The 20,684-nt window shown below is 40.9% G+C and overlaps 1 protein-coding gene across 2 annotated transcripts in view; it reads right to left on the bottom strand.

Annotated features, from left to right (window-relative positions):
* LOC117409125 (phosphatidylcholine:ceramide cholinephosphotransferase 2-like) overlaps nucleotides 1-20,684 on the bottom strand; it is a 64,517-nt gene that overhangs the window by 6,314 nt on the left and 37,519 nt on the right. The window contains exons 2-5 of one of the 2 annotated variants that reach the window (XM_034014764.3): nucleotides 18,141-18,825; nucleotides 15,499-15,616; nucleotides 11,901-12,054; nucleotides 2,065-2,231 (exon numbers count right to left, since the gene is read on the bottom strand). In XM_034014764.3, the coding sequence (XP_033870655.1) occupies nucleotides 2,065-2,231; nucleotides 11,901-12,054; nucleotides 15,499-15,616; nucleotides 18,141-18,610 (909 nt within the window). In that variant the 5' untranslated portion in view covers nucleotides 18,611-18,825. Of the gene's footprint in view, nucleotides 1-2,064; nucleotides 2,232-7,681; nucleotides 9,674-11,900; nucleotides 12,055-15,498; nucleotides 15,617-18,140; nucleotides 18,826-20,684 lie in introns of those variants that run through there. The other variant, XM_059000414.1, reaches the window with a different exon arrangement.

Here is a 20,684-nt window from a genome sequence, read left to right as displayed (position 1 = left end):
AAAGGGGAGGAGATCAAAGCCATGTCATTTTCTATCATTCTAAAATCCTTGAAGTGGCGAGAAAACTCAGCATGCAAAGCGAGCAGTAACGACATGTATCTTTGCAGGTTCTGGTCAGATATTGTAATCTGTTGCAAAGTGGGGAAATGTGTGAACTGCTCGTTACCAATCTGACGGGAGAAAAGGAGCAACTTTGTCATAAAAGACTTGACAAGGGAATACATGTCATGAGCAAAAAGCCTTGCAGCTTCGAATTCAGTTCATTCATGTGACCTGTAACATCAATGGCAAATGCGAAATCAGAGAGCCAGTTCACATCGTTCAATTGAGGGAAATCCACATCTTTTTCTTTCATTTTCAAAAACAAATCAATCTCTGCTCTCAGATCCCACACTCTTTTCAGAACTTTCCCCAAACTAAGCCATCTAACATTTGTATGGTACAGAACATCCTTGAGCTCCGACTCAGACTCCTCCAGAAGAGAGACAAATTGCCTGTGGTTTAATGCTCTTGCTCTTGACCAGTTTTGTGACTGTATCCACAACATTGTTTAATTTCAGAACACTTTTACAGAATAATGCAATGTAGAAAAATGATTCTCTGCTCTGGATTTGTTTCTGTCACTTGGTCTTGTATTCTTTTCAACAATCCAACATATTTTCCTGTCAGATTAGGGCTTCCATCAGTGGTCAATTTATTCCACTCCAATCCCAATTTTGAGACGCTGTTATTTACTGCCTCCAGTATATCTTTTCCAGTCGTCGTATTTTTCATTGATTGCATTGATGCCAGTTCTTCTGAGAACTCAAAATTTGTGGTAATGCCTCGAATGAAAATCAACAACTGGGCTGTGTCTTTAGCATCACAGCTTTTGTCACGTGCCAGAGCGAAGTATGAAAAATAATTTACCTTGCTTTTCAACTGTTGGTCCAGGTTCTCTGAGATTTCTTCTACACGTCTCACCACAGTTCGCCATTGACAATGAAACGTTTTCGAACTACTTTTTCTTGTCTGGGCACAATATTGCAGCAGAGCCAACCAAACACTCCTTGATAAATTCTTCCTCAGAGAATGGTTTGCTGTTTTTGGCAGTTTTGTGTGCAATCATGTAGCTCGTTCTTGTAATTTCCGTCTTCTGCTGCAGATAGTTTCGTGAAAAAACTTTGCTCTTTTTGCATTCGAGAAACCATCTCGTGCTTTTCTAACTTTCTCTTCAGCAGACATGTTCTTATATTTGGAAGCATGTTTGCTCTCGAAATGCCAGTTTAAGTTGTATTCTTTGAATACTGCCACATGTTCTTTGCAATGTAAGCACACAGCTTTCCCTGCCACATCAGTAAAAAAGTATTTTGAGGTCCACTCTTTGCATTCGGCGTCTACTTTCCTCTTCTTTGATAAACTCATTTTTAAATTCTACCCCTCCACTGCAGTGCCACGTAATAAAATAATTTGCGCAAAAACTGAGGGTTATTCAATTTTCCCTCGCAGCTCTAGACGCTTAACCATAGCAACACAAAACCAAACAATCACAGGCCAGTAATACTGTGCATGCAGACATTGTATGTTATTCTGCCGTACAGTGTACGCTGACAAAGTAAAGGTGTATTACCATAAAGTCCTCAGCTTGCTGCTGCTTCAACTGTGTTTAAATAACCATTTTAAGTATTAGCGATAACAGACAACGATCATTATGTTAGTTTTAATGGAGGAAGATTCTAGTAGTTTCGTCAATTGCCGGGAGTCATGGCGGGCCAGACAGAAATGTTAGACGGGCTAGATCTGGCCCGCGGGCCGTATTTTGCCCACCCCTGGTCTAATGGGTAACTTACGAGGCTTCACTCACTGTTGCACCTTCAGTTAATGATTCTGCATATAGCAATCAGCCAATGAGAGGACCTGATCTCTTTCAGCAATGAAAGTCCTATTAGGTGGTATAGCCTGTCTCATTGCATTTGGGAAGAATATATCTTTTACAGGTGTTGCAACAGAACAATCAGTGATTGGAAAATCCTTTTCATAGAGGCACAAGGGAATTGAATTCAGTAGACCAACTTTTTGCCTCACCTGTATATTGGCCATGGTGTGGTACCACCAGAAGAGTCGGGTGGTGATGTAGTACGCAATGACCACATCCACGGTGTAGTGTTCGTGTCCCACCAGGATGCACACCACTCCCACAGCACTCAACAGCCAGCACAGCAAGTGGTACCACCAGAAACGACTGGGTGAGTCTGCAGGGGCAAAAACACACTGTATGAGCCAGAGCAATAGTCCATTGTTACTCAGGAATAAACACAGGAAATATCATAAAACACAGGAAATATCATAAAACACAACAGACAAGTCAGCTGAAACACGCATGATCAATTGTGCCCTTGAAGGCTTAGAGCTGTTAATTGCGGCCATAAAACAGGTCAACGTTAACTTCTATAGCAGGGATTAAAACTTTAAAGAAGAATTAGGTAGCAATTTAGAAATCTACCAACCTTTTAATTATCCCTGGTTTATGGGAGCAGGTAGCTTTAACTTGTTAAGCATCAATGAGATCTTATACTTTAAATACAACATAAAAAATACTGAAGCTAATGAAATAAAGGAAAACACGGATTTATAAAATGCTTGCAAGTACATGTTTAGACTATCAGAGATTTTTGTGTGAGATGTTGACAGTGGGTCTAAACACTCCTTTTCACACTGTGACGGGGTATAAAGCATATTATGTTTTGTATTGTTTATTTTTTTTTGTATTATTATTTAAATGCAGGATGAGTGAAGTGCCGTCCTCCGTTGTGTGTTATTGTTTTATGTTTGTGATTTAGTACATCTCGTGAAAATCTGTGACTGATGGCTAGTAATTATTTAATTAACTGACAGTCACGCAGGTTTATTAAACTTCTGCAAAGTGTGGCCCAGGGGTTAATAAGATAATTGATAGCTAGTTAATCTCTGGCCACCACTCTAAGAAACCTGTAGCTTTTGCAGACAAGGGAGTGTGTTAGACTGAGTTGAAGTGAGACGTGTCGCATGTAAAACAAACTTCAAAAGGTAAGGTGACCAGACATCCCGTTTTGGACAGGACAGTCCCACTTTTGTAACACTGGTCCCAGTGTCCCCAGAACCTTTCGTGGGACGCTCATTTCGTCCCATTTATTTTCCCCAGAGCAGTGTCGTGCTGGTAACAGAATATTGTATTTTCAAGCAGGCTGCTGTGTATCTAACGTATCGAAGAGGTTAGACTACTGTAGTCTAACTATAACGGCTCATACAGGTACTATTGTATTGTGTTGGAATTATTCTTTTCATTCGTGATATTTGTATATATGCTTGCAAACGGCTTTGCTTTGTCTGTAGCTATAGGCAACAATTGCGGAAATCAACACTGTCATGTTGCAATGTTTACAAAGCAGTGCACTGAAGCTTGTCATGGTTTGAACACTTTGTGCATCAAAATAGCCTACAACAACAATAGGAGGGCTGTAAAATATGACAAATGTATTTGGAAACATATTTTCTATTGAAAAGTCTATATTCACTTTCAGTTAACCACAGGTAAGCCTCTAAGAAACGTATGTTAATGAATAATACAATATTTATGAAGTTATTTTCACATTTGTGAAGTTCATGTTGTAAAAACATTTTACAATTTTCAGAACATTTATTTCTTTAAGTGTGCATTTTATGTTTTTAGCAAAAATGAAATACAATAGTTTCATGTCTCTAGGTGGCAATTTAATTTCTTTAAACAAATATACATTGACAGTTGAGTCCTGTGTATGATACAAATGCTGCAGTTTAAAATTACAAAAAAAGAATCACGCCCTTGTTTCATAGAAGTGTATTTTATCATGTAAAGTTTAAGAAAATAGACAATGGAGAGTAATGGTATTACTCTCCATGGTATTCAATACGTGTGACAGCTATATAAGGTATTTTACTTTATCACAGCTATTAGTTTAATACAGGGGTTTTCAACCTTTTTTTGAAACTGTACCCCTTCTCTCTGGAGGTTTCAGGAACTCTCTTTGGCTAATTCACCTGTCAATCTATACTTTCCTATAAAAGCTAGATCACAACACCCATGTTTCATCTTGCGTTTTATCTTTTGACCTTCGCATTCCGCAATTCAAATTCGCCTTGACCATGCGGGGTCTGCGCGTCTACAGCACACTCCACTAACCTCTGCCCGAAAACAGCCATTGCAACCGGCACCAGCTCTACCCAACCTCCTAGGACCCCCCCTCGCTCTGTCAGCTGCAAATCTGATCCACGCATCTGCACCCCCCTCTGCCTCATACAACAGGGACAAATACGGACGACCTGTTAAGTTTGCTGGAGAAAGACAGATTTGTAACAACTTTAACAGGTTATCCTGTTTTAACTCCAACTGCAGATTCATGCATGTATGTAATTTCTGCGGCGATGCGCACTCCAGGATAATTTGCCCTCTGCAAAGAAAAAAATGGCAATCTCCACTGACAGTTTCCACACCCATCAACACAGACACTCTCACTGAAGCTCTCCACTCGCACCCCGACCAGCAGTTCACACAGCACCTAATAAACGGGCTACAACACTTCTTCCACCCAAGTATCACCAGCCTCCCAGCTTCCTCCTTCATTTGCAAAAACCTCAGATCCACCACTTCGGAACCGCAAGCCAACTCCACCCTCATTCAAAAAGAAATCATAAAGGGCTTTATTGCTGGCCCCTTCCCCTCCCCACCATTCCCGGAATACAGAATCAACCCAATTGGCATAGCTACACGAAAAATATCAGGGAAATAGCACCTGATAATCGATCTTTCAGCTCCTTGCAGTCAATCCACCTGCAGCATTAATGCACTAATTCCCCATGAACAGTTCTTACTACGATACAACACTTTATCAGACACCATTAAATTCATAAAAATAGCAGGGCATGCCGCATGGCTGGCAAAAGCTGACATCACAGATGCATTTAAAGTGATGCCCATCCAACCCTCTCTAAGACACCTATTCGAAATTTCCTGGCAAGGCGCATATTACTTTTCAACGCAATTAACCTTCGGCTGCCGCAGCAGCCCCAAAATATTCAATTCACTTTCAGAAGCACTCTGCTGGATCCTGTTAAACGAATACCGCATACCATTTCTCTTGCACCTCCTGGATGATTTCCTCCTGATATCTCCAGTATCACAACTTACAGCTCAAGCTATCTCACAACTAAAAACGTCGTTCTCCACTCTGGGCGTTCCACTTTCAGAGGAAAAAAACCATTGGACTCACCAACTGCCTTGAATTCCTTGGAATTACCCATGACACAATCAAGTTCAAGGCTGGCCTCCCCCTGACAAATTGAAGCATCTGCACCAGTTTATTAAAACCTTCCAAAAAGCAAAAACAATCAAAAAGAGAGAACTCCTCTCTCCTCGCACACTTCAATTATGCGATATGCATCATTCCCCAAGGAAGGACATTCATATCATGTCTCCTAACCCTCTCTACTACCACGCAAAATCTCAACTTCTCCATCCATATCATACCATATCAACACAGAGATGTGCATAACACTGCTTGGAAACTGGAACGGTCAATCACTATTTTACAACAACCTCATAGCAGCTCCTGACCTCAGCCTGGCTACAGATGCTTCACACGCTGGATTCGGTGATCTCTTCGGGTCCCAGTGGTTCTTCGGCTCATGGCCACAGGAGATTCAATCACTCCCACCTCATCAAAAATCATCACCCTTGCTGGAACTATACGCCATAGTCGTGGCCGCCTCTCTATGGGGTCATCTATGGCCCTGGAAATCAATATTGTTTTTGAGTGACAATACATCCACAGTGCACATAATCAATAAAGGGCGTTCCTCTTCCCCTATAATCATGCAACTACTCAGATGCCTAGTTTGGATATCAGTAACAAATAACTTTATTATTCAAGTTCGCCACATACCGGGCATATAATGCTGCCGATGCTTTGTCCCATTTTCAGATTCGGAAATTCCACAGCCTGGTTCCAGTAGCAGATCCCTCACCACTCCAGGTCCCCCCTTTCAGCTGTCTGACATTCCAATGAATTCAACTTTATCCAACCTGCTTCAGTCGGTGCACCAATATATGGCTGCAGCTCTGGCTTCATCCACCAGAGCTACCTATGCGACAGCATGGGCAGCCTTCTCCAACTTCTGTGCTCAGAATTGGATCCCGCTTAATTCATTCAATCAAGAAATCCTGCTAGTATTTATAGTCTATCTCAAAGACATTCTCAAACTGGCTCCATCATTAATCCGGTCATACATCTCCAGCATCCAGTAACAGTACTGCCTCAAGTCCATTTCATCTCCTCCCTTGCTTTCAATTCTAATAGTATGCCTAATTCTCAGAGGGATGGTAAAGAGCCTGCCTGCATCCTCTCCAACTAGACAGCCGATAACGTTGGACATTCTCTCCAAACTGATCAATGCATTGTGAAGTGGCTGCGTCAACCCCGCTGACGACCTCACGATGGAAACACTGTGCTTAACAGCATTTTTCGGCTTCATGCAATCCGCCGAGTTCACAGTTCCATCAGTGAACAGTTTTCCATCTTTAGGCATTCGTCACTCTGACTTGTCACTGGTCCCTGACAGCCACTTCCTTCTATATCTCAGAATATCCAAGACTGATCAACTTCGGCAAGAGCAGCTTATTCAGCTTTCGAAAATTAACACTCCATTATGCCCGTTTTTAGCCCTATCTAAATATCTAGCCACAAGGAACTGTGCTCTCCCATCAGACCCGCTGTTCACAGATGTATCCAGGGCAATTATCACGAGATACTGGTTTTCCTCTCATCCATCTGTACTCACCTCAAGGGCAGCCTTGCCTCATCAATTCTATACACCACACTCCTTCCGGATAGGAGCAGCTACCTCAGCAGCAAGTGCAGGAGTAAACCAGCACCTTATCAAGAACATGGGGCGCTGGTCTTCAGCAGCTGTAGAGACTTTTATCAGAACATCTCCCTCAGACATTGCAGTAGCCCAGCAATTAATTGTTAGCTTGCCCGGAGTGGGGGTGCCCTCTCTGCCAGGTTTTCCCCCATTTTAAAACATAAAGAATGTTTTTTTTTTCCTCTCCATAGTAAAGACGGCCTCCAATCTACAGTCGTGTTACTAACATTTTATGTTGTCATTCTAACTTTTATTCTATGTGTGCAGAAGCAGTCTTTCTTCACGGTTAGGTTTGCGGAAGCCTGGGGTCCTATCTTTGGGGGGGCAGTGAAGCTCACTCCTCCTGCCTCGGGTTATGGCCGTGCTGCTGCCCATATGCCAATACGGCAGAGGCTCTCACGGGAAGCCAGAGGGGACCCCCGGCCACACCTGTACTTTCGCAGCTAATGCGCTTTGCCTCTACATAGGCTCTATCCTAATCCTGTCTCTACTAGCCAAGCTCAACTCTCGCAGCTCTGGCCTCTAACTGGCTCTTATCCACAGGTCCCTTCGGGGCTCATGACCTGGCACCAGACGCCTGGCACGACCTCAGCCTCGAGGACGCCGCCTGGTGCCGGCCCTGTCTAATTCTTTCTGTTTCCAGGTCCGAGACTTTTCTGCCCCTTGGGAAGCCAAGTCTACCCAGACCACTAGAACGTGGTCCTCCTAGCAGTAGGGGCTCTTCCCGTCCTATATGTTTTAAAGTATCAAAAATGTTAACCTCAAGATAAAACTATAATTACTAACTAAAAATGATCCACTTTCTGACTTGTGTTTTCCTTCGTTTTTCTACTGTAAGTAAGAAATGTATCAAACACTGAACACATATTCAACCAGCCGCTATTACTGTTCATAAAAGGCAGCCACGGTAATAAACAAAAACCATCCAAGTATAAGTATTGTGATAACTATTATGTTTACCAGAGCATTTATACTTCTAAAAAACGCAAAAACACTGTGCTGCACTGATACGACAAGTTGAAAACAGCAAAGATCATGAGCAGCACAGAGCGCTCTCAATAGGCACAATCGCCAGACACCTGCTTCACCTGTATATCAGAGTGGAAATCGACACAATCGAAATCGCTCATACGTACAGGTGGAAAAAAGTATACACCGTGGTTTAGAAAAGATATAATACCGTTAAAAAAAATTCAAGATCATTATTTTCTCTTTCATTTTTATTTGTGCATTTTTTAGTCATCCTGCATACCCCCTATGACCCTTAGAAGTACCCCTGGTTGAAAACCCATGGTTTAATAGAAGAAATATAACACATTGATAAAAACATGTTTTTCCTTAAGCAAAAGAGGGCTCGAATTACCGGGGGGCTCAGGGTGGGGTCGATCCCTTTAAGTTTCTCCAAATAGTTTTATTTCCAAATTTCCTTTTTAACATATTTTAAGCCAATGGGTATCACTTAAAACAGAAAGGAACCTGTTAACGTGTTAATTGTATGATGACATTTCCTGCCCTGGCTATGCAGTTTTTCCGTACCAATCAATGATAATGAGAAAGTGTCTCCTGACAATCTGAAAGCTTCTCTGTGTATTTCACATTGGCTAATGCTTGTGTTTATATTAAGGAAGCTTACATTGTATTCCTTTCGTAAGTAGTGACATTTCATTTGATTAGAAAAGGAATATGACTTAATCTTATTACAGCTTCATCCATGTCTCAGCCTATACTGTTGACTCAAATAAATAAACAGCCAAGATCAGCAAAGAAATGAGCCTTGGTAAAATGCGTAGTTATCTAATTTCGATTGTCAAAAGACGCTTTCTCATGATCATTGATTGGTACCGAAAAATGGAAAGGCAGGAAATGTCATCATGCAATTAACAAGTTTAACAGGTTCCTTTCCATTTTTAAGTGATGCCTGTCCGTTTACAGTACTGGTATGTTAAAGGGGGGATTTGGAAATACAACTATTAGAAGAAACTTAAAGGGTTTGCCTACGTGGATTACGATTTACCAGACTTAATAACTACTTCAAAAGGAAATTCTGGTTTCTGCAATCAGGCCAGCTTCTAAACAAAACTCAGAAAAGCTGATAAGTGGGCTTAATTTATTGCACACAGTCAAGATAGGATATTAATAATGGCACACTAATGATCCAAGCAGAAACTGCAATAGAAAATATATACAGAACAAATACCATGTCATATTAAATGGTAAGAAATGACATATTTTGAGAAATATTCTATGAAGTAAATAGAAATATTATTAAGTTATAAATAGAAATATTGAAATATGTAATGTTTTCATACAGGAAGGGTCTAGTTTGCAGATGGGACAATGTAGGATAGCATAGAGATAGAGTGAGACGGAAAGTGGAAATCAAAGAGAGAAGATGCAGTTTATTAGGCAGAAAAGGGACTAGATTTACAGCAGTAATCAGCAATAAAATAGAATCTTGGAATTTTATATTATTGAATTGCTACTGTGTAATGTAATAACTATACAATAAGATCATTGTGGCAAAGTGGTTTGCAGTGCGCAGGTGTAGAGGTGATGCAGTGCTCAAGAGAATGACAACAACAATGTTACTGGTAAAATAAACACAGTCCTGAATCCACACACAATATACAAACACGGTCACAAGTCCAAAGTGAGTGCTGTAATGCTTGTGGTGCAAATACAATTAATTGTGAAACAAGTGCAGTGATGTCCGGGTTTGTGCTGGCCTGTAGCGACAGCTCTGGATCGTGTTCGCCACCTAATAACAAACAAGTATATAATTAGACATGACAAAACAAACAAAACTCTCACGATCTATAACATGGTTCTCCTTCCAGGTTAGTTTTTACCATAACAAAGGAACAGATCACTCCGCTACGTCTCCTTATATACTGTCAATCACACCCCCTTGGTTAACGATTGCAACCGCTCCTCCAACCCACGGTTGCCACATTGTTTCCCTTCCGGGTCGATGATTTAGTGTACCGTAGCTCCACCCCCTTTCTAGATGGCCGACTTCCGCCTAACCCTGGGAAAGAATTGTCTGGCCATCCAGTCCAGGGCACTCTGTTCCCTTTACAAAGCACCCTCACAGGTCGGGAGGGAGATTTATCACCAAAAATCATTCTGTCTCTGTCACAATCATTTATTCAGTTTTTGAAAGTTTTTGAAAGTGTAAGATTCCACTCTGAATATCATCATTAATATTTGCATTCACGTTCAATATTATATTAGATCAAACATTGCCACAGTAAAAAAATAAAAAACCCTAGAGTTTCCCTGTAGCTATTGTGAAGTTGTTCACAATATTTCCATACTGTGTCCCAGTTTAAGGACTTAAAAATCTGGTCACCTTATTCAGAGCAAAACAAATGCAACTTACTTTGAATCATCCTGAAGGTACTCGCGCCCTTTGTTTGTTTGTGTTTGTTCATTTTGGCCATTGTGCTGTTTTCTTTTGTTATTTGAACATTTGTTTATTATTTTGTAAATAAATTAATTTCCTGGTCTGACATCACCCCACAAGCTGTTCTGCCACACACACACATTATTCTCAGACGGGCTCTGTTCCAGAAGCCTGAAGGTTAGGTGATCATATCTGCACAATTGTCTTCCAAAGAGAGATATGAATTACAATCTCTGTAGTCATTTACTACAGGAGGGTTTTTTGGCATTTGCTACCCTGGCTTGATTTGTGTAGTGATGCGTACTGTACCTCTTAAAAATGTTGCACTCTTGGCTGCATCGCTGAAAAGATGCGGCTGATCCTTGAAAAGGTATGAGCTTTTCTTTTACAGAAGCAATGCAGAATGAGATATTTGTTCATTTTAACTTGGGTTTTTACAGTGGAAAGGCAGTGGAAAGGTTTAACATGTTTGGTACCCACTTTGCGTATAGGCCTATATAGTACATTTACAGGAAAATTATTTGCAAGCTGGAAATTCAAAGAAGGTACTAGAATAGTAAGTTATTTAATTAATCTGCCTGCACTTAAACTCAAAATAGTTTTTATTTAAAATACATAATCAGTATGAATGTCTCAGATTAAAGCAAAAGCTTTTATTCAATCAATGACAATGTACACATTGCAATGTGATTAGTAATTCATTATAAATATCATGTGTGCTGTTATTGTTGCTGCTTCTTGTAGTGGAATCTTGCTGGAAGTTAAATATGAATCTTATGCCATGTGAATAACTTGTGCAAAAAAAGTGGAGGTGGAGTTGGAATGCAAACTACAGTAAATACTCCCAGGCGAGCCTATCACGCCTATCACGCCCCATAAGAGCATAAAAAGTCTGAAAGTCTGCCCTTTCTAACCCACAGAGGAAACACATTGAGGAAGGGCTGAAATATTGTAAATTATATTTTAAAAACTTGCATGTGAAATCTGGTTGTTGTTTTGAACTAGTGCAAGCCACTAAGATTTTAAAACGAGTGCAATACAAAATCCACTGGCTGAATAAAAATAAAATAAAAGTTCAGACCATCAAAGAGCTAAGAGCCAAATTCAGGGTGAGCTAAGCATTTGGCTTTATTGAACTAATATAACTAACTATTGGTGAAAGAAACCAATAAATATTTGATTTCAACTCTCCCATATTCTAATCAGCATCTATGTATTCCAAGAGTAATAACATACTGCAGTTTGACAAAGAAAAAAAAAAATCCAGTCAGCCATTTTAGAAACTTCAAGGGCAACACACAACAAATTCACCAATGCGATACCTGCAATGATTTGAAGTTTGTAAAACAGAGACCTAGAGATATAAGCAGTTCATTATTTGGCAACAGAGTGGATGGTGGCAAACAACTATAAATGTTGTAACTCCTTAACATCAAGGAGTAAAGGAGTTCAACTGAAGTTAGTTGACTGAAAATGTGTAAACGTGGCAACAAGGCATGGAACTGATGCTGCATGAGAGAAGTCTTCCTTATTCTGTTTCTATTACGCTCTTTCAGGGGAAATGTCATGCAATACTTACATTCCTTGATGAACAAGTAGGTCAGTGTGAGCATGACAGTGTGTCCGCTGTAGAGGAAGTCACCACACAAGATGTGTGAGCCTGTGATGGACAGGCCTCCGCCCGAAATCATTCTCAGGATCCTCTGCAGCTTGGCTTGGAAGTCTCCGTGCAGCTGGGGGGAAGAGTACTGTGTTGTTATTTATAACATAGCAGCAAGTTAATTTCCAGTTGAGTCACTAATGACCCAATTTTACCCCAGACATCAACCTTCCCTTTCAGAAAACCTTTGGCTTGGAAACAAGGACATGGCGTTCTGAGGACTTCCCTCCTAACATAGTCATCTTGTGAATATCTTTAGTTCATACATAAATATGGGCACATTAGAAATCGTTAGGTTATTATCATAACCCTGGTTCCCTGAAACAGAAATGTAACCATTACCGAATGGGATATATCTCTTACAGCCCGAATTACCTGAGCACTTATATCAAAGCTGCTCCTTTAAGAGCCCTGTATACGTGAGATGTTGTCTCCGCCCCCAAAGATAAATAGTCCTGCAGCACTGGGGTGAATGCAGTGACCTCGAAGGGTAATGGTTACATTTCTAGTACAAAATGTAACCATTACTGAATGGGATACAATACCCAAGCTGTCGCAAGTGAAGGACTTGCAGCACCGCCAGATGTGCTAAAAAGGAAGATAAACTGCCTTTAGCATTCTGGCAATGAGGTTTCATGGCCATTGTTACAATCATGCCCTGAAAAGGCCGAAACAAAACTGCAGAGAGTAACCAGCCTTGATGGTGGTAAGCACCAAGGTGGCTGAGGTGCGTGATCGTCAATAATCCAGGGGTGGAGGCAACGCTGGTGTAACAGGGAGTGACGACACTGCAGAGGATGAATGGGGTGAGTCATGCTGCGCCAGTGTTAGTCCCTTGAACATCGGGCCAGCCTGCTTTCCAGTGATAGGATGCACCTATCATTCTTATCCTCTGCTGGAATGTTTATCTTGCAACAAGGTGAAACCCAGGCATTGTGCAAGGTTGAAAAAACAGTTCAACTGTGCAATGTATGTGCATACGAACAGACAGTAAGCTGATTGGTGCTGAAAACTGTTGTGTACACAGAGTACACAAAAATGGAGCACTGGTAATGGTCTTGGTGTCAAACTGGACTAAACCAGGTCACTGGTACCGATTCTAGTATGAACTAGATGACTGGTACCAACCTTGGTACTAATAAAGGTGACTGGTACGTACTTTGGTACCGACCAGATCACTGGTACCGGTTCTGTTACTGGGGCACCGACTCTGGTACTGAACAGGTCACTGGTACAGGCTCTGGTACCGACTGGTACCGGCTCTGGTACCGACCAGGTGACTGGCACAGGCTCTGGTACCGACCAGGTGACTGGTACAGGCTCTGGTACCGACCAGGTGGCATGCATGCAAGACCTGAAAAACCACTGGCAAACTGCAAGCATGTACTGTAAAACAGACAGGGGCTGCAGTTGCCTGCTAACTAGAAAAAATCTAGTAGCCTTCGTTGTCAGTGCAGCAAAGCAAACACAGCAACGGCACGGACTGAAAAGGCTCCTGCCAATTCGACAACGCAGTGCAGATAAAAAGCTGTTAACAATTGGGAGTGTCTCTGTAGCGCGAAAAGCTGACTGGAAAAAAACCAGACCGCTAGCACAGTGTACTGTCTGTGTAAAGAGGCGGACTCTAGTACAAGGAGACGGCCTATGCACGTGCTGGGTTTCTGAAAGGAAAACAAAAAATAATTAGAAACTTGCTAGGAAGAGAGTGTGAACTTAGCCACAACAAGGTACTGAATCCCACTGAAGGAGCGGGGAGAGCCGCCGGCTTCGCGCAGGGCACACAGCCTCAGAACCTAAAGCTAAGAAGAATTATTGCTTAAAAAGCTACATTATTTCAAAATATGAAATGACAGAGAAAAAGTGAATTAAATCAACTTCTCCGTAGTTATGACTTAAAGTCAGATCTTACTCCTTCCTCAGGCAAAGGCTGAAAGAGAAAATGGCACTGAGCCTTCTGCATCACACGTGTTTATCTCCTAGGGGCGGAGACAATGTTTGAGGCATACAGGGCTCTTGTAGCAGGTTTGATATAAGTGCTCAGGTAATTTGGGCTATAAAAGATATATCCCATTAGGTAATGGTTACATTCCGTACTACTTGTGGCAAATTAATGTAATCTACTTCACCGAATAAGCTGTGTAGGAGTTGTGTGCAACCAGTCAGCAAAAATTATGGGAAAGCAGAAGGATCTATGTGGCAAGGGGTATTGTAGTGGGTGCCCATGTATCCCTCAACGCAGTGGCTGCATTGACTAATGTGTCCAACAAGACAATTATCTGGGTTTTCCCAGAATGGCAACATTAGTGGAAAATCACCACCAGAAATACAGTGGAACTCTGGACAGTGGCACCATACAGCACTGACCAACAGACACCTGATACAAAACACAAAAAACAGAAAGTACTCTGATAGACAATACGGCACTGTACGGCATCATTTTTAAAATGGTAGTGTGACAGGGCAAGTGAACTCTGTACACGAAAATGTCCACCTCCCACCAGCAGGAGGAGTTTGGTGAACTGACCATCCTTCTGGCTCCGACAACAGGGTTAACATTCTGTAGGAGTCAGCCTGATAGGAGGCAGGTGAGAGGTAATTGTCTGCGCCTGTCCCCGAGCTCTCCCATTAGAGAGGAAGGGGTTACGGCACATTTAGAGCCATCTGCTTTACCTGTCAGGTCAGTGCTTTTGTCTTTACAGAAGGAAACAAGTTACAGGCTCCAGAAGAACTAGAGACCGGTCCCTGCTTAACCTGAGAGATGTCTTTCTTTTCCTCCGGCATCTTAGCAGAATAGCGATCGTTCTGCAGCCCCCTCAAATGTATATAGCGTTTGTCCTTCTTTGTGAAAAAAATAATCACTTGTAAATATTGTTTTGCACCACTTGACTTTTGACTTTTGTTGTTCTTGGACTCTGTTGTTATTGTTTGCCTTTACTGGCAGTAGGCTGTCTACAGGTAGTAAGAAACACAGTGTTGTAGCAGTGGCTCAATCACGGTATCTGCTTATAATGATCAAACTGATCATTTTATTGCAGATAATTTACTTCAATCCATTAGCTCTTGTCACTTCCCTTTGTCAAATTGAAAAGGGTTTTAAAGCATCCATACACAATATAAAGAATCAGAGAAAGTTACAGTAATTGAAGCAAACATACACTTTTTTTTTTTTTTTACTAACTCTGAACTTTTAAGGCCATCTACTGTAAATAGAAAAAGATAAAGTAAAACATATCTGAACACTCCTTAAATGTAAAAACAAAATGTACTTGGATAAATGCCTGATTTTCACTGGAAATGCACTACATCTGCCAGCACTATTTTAGGATGGACCATGCCTTGCAATCCTGGCAAGTCTTCCATGGCTAACTTCATGTCTAAGTTAAGAGGCATTTCAACCCTTTAACCCTTTTAGCAGCCCAAGTAACCATGTTTTTTAAATTAGAAAGTGTACACTGACAGTTTTCATAGAATACATTATACAACTTTGTCTTCAGTCTTCCACTAGAGACAAATATACCTTTGGAGCACATTTAATGTGCATACTGGGCACAGGTAACGTTGTAACATAGATGGTCATGCACCTGTACAGGTAAAGGGTTCCCATTATGAAGAAAAACCTTCTTGCTGCTATTGACCTGAAAAACAATAAAACAATAGACACATATCAGTATTCTGTACAAACACCACAACACAGGCCTACTCTATTCCTACATTTTACAGCACTCTGTTTACCACGGCCAGCTTACTGTATTGTTGTTTCATTTCAATATACAGTTAAACCTGCATAACAGCCACATGCATTTTTCCCCCAGTGAAATGGAAGGGCAGAGGCACTTTGAATAAGCAGCCACACATGTTCAGTTCTTTAATTCAGGTTTTGTTTACAAACTCATTACCATACTCCTGCGCTGTACTGTTCCTGCACTTTTGTGTGATATTTGCATGCCTTTAGCTAACAATCAACAAAGGCATGCAGCTAACTGCTAGAGCTTGCCAGGGGAGTCTTTGAGCTAGATGAATCATCTGCTTGGTGGTGTATTCTAATAAGCCATGAACACATGGTGTTGCTGGTTTTCTGTTTATCATCAAGACACCACTGGAGTATGTTGATAAAAATAATATTTCAGTGACACTTACCTACTAAACATGCCGTGAGTCATACAATCATATTTTAAAATATAAAAATAGCAGTAAAATAGCTTCATAAAAAGACAATTAAGTCAAATTAAGTATTTTTCTCCTCATTTGAAATGTGCCACAAATCACACCTTTTGAACAGCAGGTTGCAGTCAATGGGATACCCCCCTTTTTTTGCCAAAAGATTTATTTCAAGAATCTCAAAGTCTTTAAATAAGGTTTACCCTTGCAGCTTTGTAACACCTCTTCAGTGTCATTTTATTTCAATGAAACTCCTAAAAATTGAATACTGTATGTAAAGCAAAGAACTATAGCAAACATCCAAAAAAAAGTGAAGAACTTATAGCTCTTCTTATAACTACAGGCCCTAATAAACATCACTGCAAAAAAGACTATTGGCTACACTGATTTACATCTGGACAGTCAAATCGTCCCTTCCCCTCAAAAGCCTTCATTTCAATTATTAATCAACCATCTGTTTTCCCAAATGACTGGCATAATTTGCTCCCAGTGACATGCTTTGACCAAGCAGACAATGCTGATGTGAAATGACCCAAGTGAAACAGTAACAGACTACCTAAATATAAGGCATGTAAATCTGAAATGTTACTTTAACCCAGTATGTTTGCTAGAAAGTGTACTTTGAGCATATGATCTGTATAAGGAATGGAAGAGTACAGCAAGTAAAATGTAGGTGATCGTTCCATTACCTTTAACCCTTTTAAAAACTTGACATTTGTATTGCAAAATAATACAAAACTAACCATTGCTACCCTGGATGTGTTATATACTTTCATATATAATCACATGATAATTAGTTTTCCTCAAAAAGTGTCTACTGCTTTCTTCATTCAGATAACTTTAATACCAATTAGGTATGGATCTAAAGAATAAACATATATGTATATACTGAGCATCAAAAGAAACGTATCACTTATATTTGGATAAAATTCACTAGATGTGATCGAAAAATGACAAAATCTGTTTTAGAGCAGGTGCTGTGATGTTTTATTGTGGTGATTTTTTTTTTTTCTTTTTTTCTTTTTTTTCTTTTTTTTTTTTTTTAATAAATTTAGTCGTTGCCAATTAGTTTTTTTTTTTTTATTATTTTCTCCCCAATTTGAAATGCCCAATTATTTTTATTATGCTCAGCTCACCGCTACCACCCCTGCGCTGACTCGGGAGGGGCGAAGATGAACACACGCTGTCCTCCGAAGCGTGTGCCATCAGCCGCCTGCTTCTTTACACACTGCGAACTCACCGTGCAGCCGCCTCAGAGCTACAGCGTCGGAGGACAACACAGCTCTGGGCAGCTTACAGGCAAGCCCGCAGGCGCCCGGCCAGACTACAGGGGTCGCTGGTGCGCGGTAAGCCGAGAACACCCTGGCCGACCTAACCCTCCCTCCCCCCGGGTGACGCTCGGCCAATTGAGCGCCGCCCCCTGGAAGCTCCCGTCCACGGTCGGCTGTAGAATAGCCTGGTATTGTGGTGATTAACAATTGACATAACAAAGATGCTTCGAAATGATCTGTCGATATTGGGCAGGTGTTATGACTTTTGGTCTCCCAATTCGTGGCCTGTCACTGACAGAGTGTGTCTGGTTATACCATCTCACCAGATTTGAAATTGCTGGCTGTGAGCACCCAAGACGGCCCTAGTCCAGCCCCCAACATGCCGATTTCACCAAAGCGCTGCTCTCTTGACAAATGTGGCATATTGTTTTTTTTTGTGATTTTCTTTATTGCTTTTATTCAAGCTTACAATTCAACAGCTGAAATCACTCCATATCCAGTGTCCAATCAACTGTCTCACTAAATTAGGTGATTAAGTGCATGTGCTTCAGTGATAGTCACTCAAGCGTGTCATGGTCAAGGATGAATGATTGCGTGATTAAAAAGAAACAAAAAACATTTCGTCAATGTCCACCATTCATATACTTTATTTTTGTTCGAAAATAAATGTGTTATACTAGTGATAAGTTTCTTTTGATGCTCAGTATATAAACCAACATTTGATACTTACTTGTATCGGAGGAACAGCCACTGACAGCACCAAAGTCCTACTAAAATCATCCCATTTATTTCTGAAATCGAAAAAGCCCATTCAACTCGACCAACGTAATCAAAAAACTTATCGGGCAGGGGTGGGCTGATCTCTTTGGACGGGACCCTCTCATGCACCACAGTGATCATGACCGTGGTTAATACCAGGTTGAAGAGGGCGTAGACAAAGGCAATGACTGTTTTCCACCATTCCAGTGGCAGGCGCTTCTTTGGTTCAGGCACAGAGATCTTAATGTAGTCCTGGTGCTTCCTGCTGCTTTTCCTCAGGCCGTTGGGTAAAGTGCTTTGCTTGGGCTGACTTCCTTCATCGTTGCCTGACGGGCTGCTCCTATTGAATGTATTCGAGAGGTCACTGGCATGCTGTTCCATATGCACATCTAGCTGTGTGTCAACAGAATCCACTTCACGTAGGAGCTGTGGTGAAGCCATATATCGTCTTTAGGTTTAGGTGGCTGTTCAAGTTTTGTGTGAGGTATAAAAACTGGGAGCATCAAATTGTAAGATCTGTCCAGTTCTTTATAGGTACAAGACGGCTACCCACAGTATAATTAGGTTAATGGAGTCTGAAGCTGTCCTATAATATCGTCAGGTCTTCCAGAGAAACAGAACCTTGTTGTTCCCAAGAAACAAAAATGATAAAACCCCTGAAAAGTAATTAAAAATAACAGTGAGTGCCTTATAAAACCAAGGAAATACATACTGAACCAAACGGGATACTTTATTTAAACAGAAAAGAGGGTCTCTGCTTTGGTGCAAATCTCCAAAGACACAGGATTTATTTTAAGAAAAAGAGCAATTCTGCAAAAGACAGAATGTAAGTGTAATGCCAATAATCCAGCAATAAAAAAAAACCTCTAAATTGGTCTCCTGTTTCTATTTTAATCTACACTCACTCCAGCCAAGGTTGTGCTATTTGTGTCTGAGTTATGGATTTGCTATTGAAAAGGAGCCTTGATGCAGAACTGTCAGAGGCCAGAACTGTGCACAGCTACTGTATTCACCTTTGAATATCCCATCTTTGGTAGCACTTACCACTTGTAAAATTTGGTAATATTTAATAATTTTGCCCTTTCAAAAACAAACAAACCCAAATGTCAGAATATGTTTCCAAAATAAAGGACAATGGTCAGGTTTCCATGCAGTTTAGAAACTTGAAATTCTCTCTCCACTGTCATGACTTATGTGGCCCAGCATGCACATACCATGCATATTCCTCACGCTACAGGAAGTGCACGTCTAAAACACTGCATGACTTTAAAGGGTGGCGAAACTGCCTTCTCACGCTATAAAGCCATACAATTGAACAAAAACAGTTTTTTTTTTTTGCATGGAAACATGTCAGAAAACCTTACCTTATACTCACGAGACTTCACTGAAAATACCGTTTGTGATGTAACCTCACTCAACTTTACTATAACTAAAGGCTGTACCAAGCAATCCTTAATTATCTTTATGTACTTGTGTCTGATTCAGGTTTTATTCAAGAGCTTGAACAATTTCCAACTTTTTGTAACAAGAGAAACAGCGGCACATTTTGCCGTTTGTTTACATGTAATTTTGTAGCGATGAGGTGCACTCGTGGAAATCAGAATACAAAACAATTCAATGACATGACGTAGTTCTGGAAAGATTTAATAAACCAATCAGTGTCCCTCAAGACACTCTCACGATGACAAGTCGCTTTTTTATAAAAAAGTACTGTATCCGTTGTGAACGAATGGCTATCGGTGCCAAGAAGGTGTTCTTTTAAGCGAAGTTCCTGTTCCTTTAGCCAGCGCATTTACAATGGGAAACATCTGTTTCACCACAAGGGTGTTCCCTGAGGCGAAGTGTTCTCTTAGTGGGTGTTCCTATAAGCGGAGACTACTGTAAATGTCTATTTCGTTTAATAAATGCATAGTAAAAGCATGTACGATGAGGTATCACAAAACAATAATTAATAACGAATAGAGCCCAATGTACATGTTTTATTGATGCAGTTAAGTTATATAATAATCAAACAGAAACAAACAAAAATAAATAAAAAATACACAGCCAAAATGTTTGTTCTGTCTTCGACAGCCCCAAAATAGAAGAACAAAGGGAGAATGGTCAACAACAGGACAATGACGTCAGGCCAGCAGAGTTCTCCTGCCCAAAGTCCATCAGTGCTGCCAAGTACTACAAGGAGTTGGTGACAGCTCCTTGAACCCTGCGCAGATGATGCATCATTGAGAACTCTGATGCCTTTCAGCCATTCCTCCGGCTGCAACATATATATGTATATGTAATTTCTTTTTCTTGTTACGTAAAGACTACATTTCAGTTTAATAATAATACAAAAAAACATTTCAACTAAGATCCGAGAAAATAAGGTGTATGTCTACGTGTGGGTTGTGTGACAGAGAGCGAATGAATCCTAGTCAACAATCTCCCTCCCAACCTGTGAGGGCGCTGTATAACAGGAACAGTGTGCCTCGTACTGGATGGTTCAGCAGTTCATTCCAGGGTCAGTCGGAAGCCG

Source organism: Acipenser ruthenus, chromosome 2 (assembly GCF_902713425.1).
Source record: "Acipenser ruthenus chromosome 2, fAciRut3.2 maternal haplotype, whole genome shotgun sequence".
NCBI lineage: Eukaryota > Metazoa > Chordata > Actinopteri > Acipenseriformes > Acipenseridae > Acipenser > Acipenser ruthenus.
Note: the sequence above shows the minus strand (reverse complement) of the source record. Positions and strands in the feature narration are given on the sequence as shown.